General features: G+C 40.0%; 1 protein-coding gene across 2 annotated transcripts in view; it reads right to left on the minus strand.

The window, feature by feature from the left end:
* LOC106670440 (Krueppel-like factor 1) overlaps positions 1 to 3,766 on the minus strand; it is a 46,911-nt gene continuing 43,145 nt past the window's right edge. For both annotated transcript variants that reach the window (XM_014400775.2, XM_024230428.1), the window contains exon 2: positions 1 to 557. In XM_014400775.2, coding sequence (XP_014256261.2) covers positions 38 to 557 — 520 coding nt within the window. In that variant the 3' untranslated portion in view covers positions 1 to 37. The remainder of the gene's footprint in view (positions 558 to 3,766) is intronic.

Below are 3,766 nucleotides of genomic sequence, written 5' to 3' on the forward strand. Positions count from 1 at the left end.
ACAAATGATAAAATGAAAATACTGCATGTAGAATTAATCATAGGGGTAAATGTCTTTTCATATGAAGGGTCAAATGATCTGAACGAGAGAAGGCCCTTTGACAAATCGCACATCGGAAAGGGCGGACGCCTGTGTGCTTCCTGTAATGCCTCGTCAGTTCGTCCGATCGGGCGAATTTCCAACCACAGTCTTTCCACGTGCACTCGTAGGGCTTTTCGCCGGTGTGGGTCCGCTGGTGGGCCTTGAGGTGAGACGATTTGGTGTAGACCTTTCCACAGCCGGGGTGCTGACACGAGTGGGATCCCCGTTTCAAAGGACGGCCGGGGTTGACGACTGCTGGAGGAGGGCTGAAAGCGGATACGGCCTGCGTACAACCGTGGGCTTCCACTGCACTTTTGAGTAATAGGTCCAAATCGACGAGTTCTTCGCTGTTCTCCTCTACTGTCCACCCGTTGACGTCTTTGTGGGTAGCGTCTTCATCCACGTAGCTGGCAACCGGCGCTGCTTGAGGAGCTCCTGTCTGTTCCCATAGGTAGCTCTCCAGCTCCTGCCACATCCTGAAATAAAGATAAACCTGATAAACAATGCATTCTACATTAGCCAAAGTACCGGGTGTATCAGTATCTTTCAAGCAAAAGTTTTCAGTCATTGAAAGGCTTATTCAATTTAATTTGGATAGATATAAGAATTAGGACTTCATGTCATGTAGTTATGCAGCAATCAGAGCACGGAATTCAAACAACTTTTGTATCTTTTTTAAGATATACACTGATAGGCAAAAAATTCCACCCACTTGTAACTTGATTTGTATATATTTTTATATATTAATAATTAATAAAAATTTCACGTTTTTTAACTTTTAATAGTTGAGTCTTTATCTGAATAAGTTTAAATTGCTAAGGAAAAAAAAATATAACATAACAGATAAAATTTGTGTTAGATTTTTAATTAACTTTTCAATATCGCATATTTCCTCCTGTAGCCTTAAATACATCTCGAATACACCTCGGCATACTTTCTACCAATCTGGAAATGTCTCTTTACTGGAGGTTAGGCCATTCTTCACGAAAAGTCCTTTCAAGATCGTGGAGTGGTGGCGTCGGTGGCCGCAACGGTTTAGGCGTTGACACGGCGCTCATCACTGTCAGGCAAAGGTCCCGGGTTCGAATCCAGTGGCCCTGCATTCCAACCGGACATACTTACAAATGGTTTTTTTTTTTCAAAAACACTGGCATCCTGAGGGTTTATATGACCTCTGCTGTTGCGAACCCTCGTAAAAAAAAAATTATTCGAATTATTTTCCATCACAATCTGTAAACCTTTTCCAACGTGTAATAAGCTCTTTCATTCCGCTGACATAAAAATCTTTATTTCGTCTCACAATAAAGCTATGAAAAGCATTGCGACTTCACCGCGTTTTCTAAAAATGTTATCCCTCAAGAAGTAATCACAATGCCTAAAAAAGTGGAAAGGGAGAGTTATGGAGAATATGGAGTGTGCGGTAAGGTTTCATATCCTATGTCCTTAAGTTTCCGCAGGGTTGGCAATGCGACATGTGGTCATGAAGCAGTATCGGCCGCTTACGGTTTACCAATGCTGGACAGAAGAGTTGAAGGTTCCTGTGTATTTTGTCAATTGCTTGGCAATAGTTCTCAGCAGTGATAGATTCACCATAATTCAGGAATTGTAGCGAACGACCCCAGCAGTACACCATCCGGTGCAATTTTCAAAGCGTCGATTTCTTCGGGATTCGGTTAGTTGCGGTACTCGTTTGTCGAGCTTCTTTGCTTTACCAATTTGCACCAAAGGCCCCAAAGGTTGAGTGCTAACACTAAGCTCTTCCGCATTTTCCCATGATGTTAAATGAATTTTCTTCAATCTACGTTTTGAGTCGGTCGTCGTCCACGACGGAAGACTACCGCGACTTTCCCTGTCTTCGAGATCGAAATCTCCAAGACGAATTCTCTGTAATTTATCGATGTTACGCGCGGTTTAGGTCGCACTTCACCCAATTTTCAATTCGTATAAACAAATTTGACGAAAATCTAGTTTGGGCATATTTTATTTCGCAGGTCCACTCTCTTATAGAACTCAATATAAAATAAAACGTTTTATATAAAAGATAGCAGTTAAAAGTATTTATTATAATCCATCAATTAGATTGAGGATTTAGCTTTGTTTACAGGCAAAATAAAACAAATTTTCGAAACCTGCATTACTTTTACACCAATTCAGTAATTATTTGTAACTAATGTCCAAAGTCAATGGATTTAATTTTAAAGTAAATAAATTGGGTGGTGAATTAAATTTGTCCATGTGGTATTAAATTTTTTTAAAATTATTACTTGGAGTATATTTGCTTCGAATATAAAAAAAATTCTCTGTAGTCCCTAGATTTATTCTGGCCTTCATTATTTGAAACCCCGTAACTTTTGAACATTAGATCTTTAAATCAGCACCTTCATTGCTAGTCGCAAGTTCATTTTTTATGCTTTAATATCAAATAATTTAGGATTTAACAATATGAATGAAATTTAATAAAATTTTGGAATGATGGATAGGGTTGACTAGTTGAATTGACGTGCCCGTTTACAAAAAAAAAAATGCTCAAAAATGACTAGGGATATTGCCAATTTTGTAGTATTTATTTTGCCTAGCATTTGTATTATAAATGCGTTAAAATTGATTAGACATCATTGTTTTTTACTGAAGGAAAATTTAATTAAGGGATTTTGAAAAATGACAAAATAAAAGGTTTTAATTACATAATTTTGTTTATTGGGCAATAAACAATTTTTTTCAACAGTTAATACCGTGTATAATGTCCTATGATTGGCAAAACTTCTGTGCACCTGTAAAGCACACTGATAATAAGGTTGACACTAATTTCGTAAGGAATTTCACTTCATAAACGTTGCAACGCTGCACGCAGTTGTTGCAGGTCAACTGGCAGCTGATGGTGTTCGAAAAGCCTTCTCTGCAACGCATCGAACATGTGTTCAATTGGATTGAAGTCTGGAGACAATCGGAGAAGGGGCAGATGGAAAATTCCCAGGTATTCGATCCACTGATGAACAACTCTGCCTCTATGAGGTCTGGCATTGTCATCTTGAAATCGATAATCCCTGCCAATGAGATCCCTGCTTTGAGGGATGTACTCCTCGATAATTTCTTGGACGTAACGAACTGCGGTGAGATTGCCCTCAACAATATGAAGTCCAATTTGTCCTCGAGTGGAAATCCCGGCCCAGACCATCACCGTCTCCGCACTGAAGGGAGCTGGGGCATTGTTCACATCATCTGTTCTCGTTAGACTCTTCGGCGAATGCAATCAGTGTACAGACAGAAACTCGACTCATCAGTAAACATAACAGCATTCCGATTGGTTCTCTTCTAGGCGCTTGCTGCGCCATATTCTCCTGAGTTGCTGGTAGCAGACTGTTCTTGCAGGTCGTCTCGAAAAGGCATACGATGTGAGGCTAAATTACGAATAGTTTGTGTGATAAAGGCCTTGCAAAAACATCTTGTGCTTCGTTTAGGATCTGGCGGGCACTATGGAAAGGGTTCCTTCTAGCAGCAATTACAATATTTCTGTCCTCCGTTAGCGTAGTGATACCTAATAGGCCTCCTATTAGCACTTACAGTCTCACGAAATCTCTGAGAAACGCCAACTGCCTCTGCGATATCCACTTGGCGGTGACCTCGATGACTCATTCTCACAATAGTTGTGAGAACTTCTGGTTCAAGATGTCTTTCCATGGTTAAA

Source organism: Cimex lectularius, unplaced genomic scaffold (assembly GCF_000648675.2).
Source record: "Cimex lectularius strain Harlan isolate CLEC.00 unplaced genomic scaffold, Clec_2.1 scaffold31, whole genome shotgun sequence".
Taxonomy (NCBI): Eukaryota; Metazoa; Arthropoda; class Insecta; order Hemiptera; family Cimicidae; genus Cimex; species Cimex lectularius.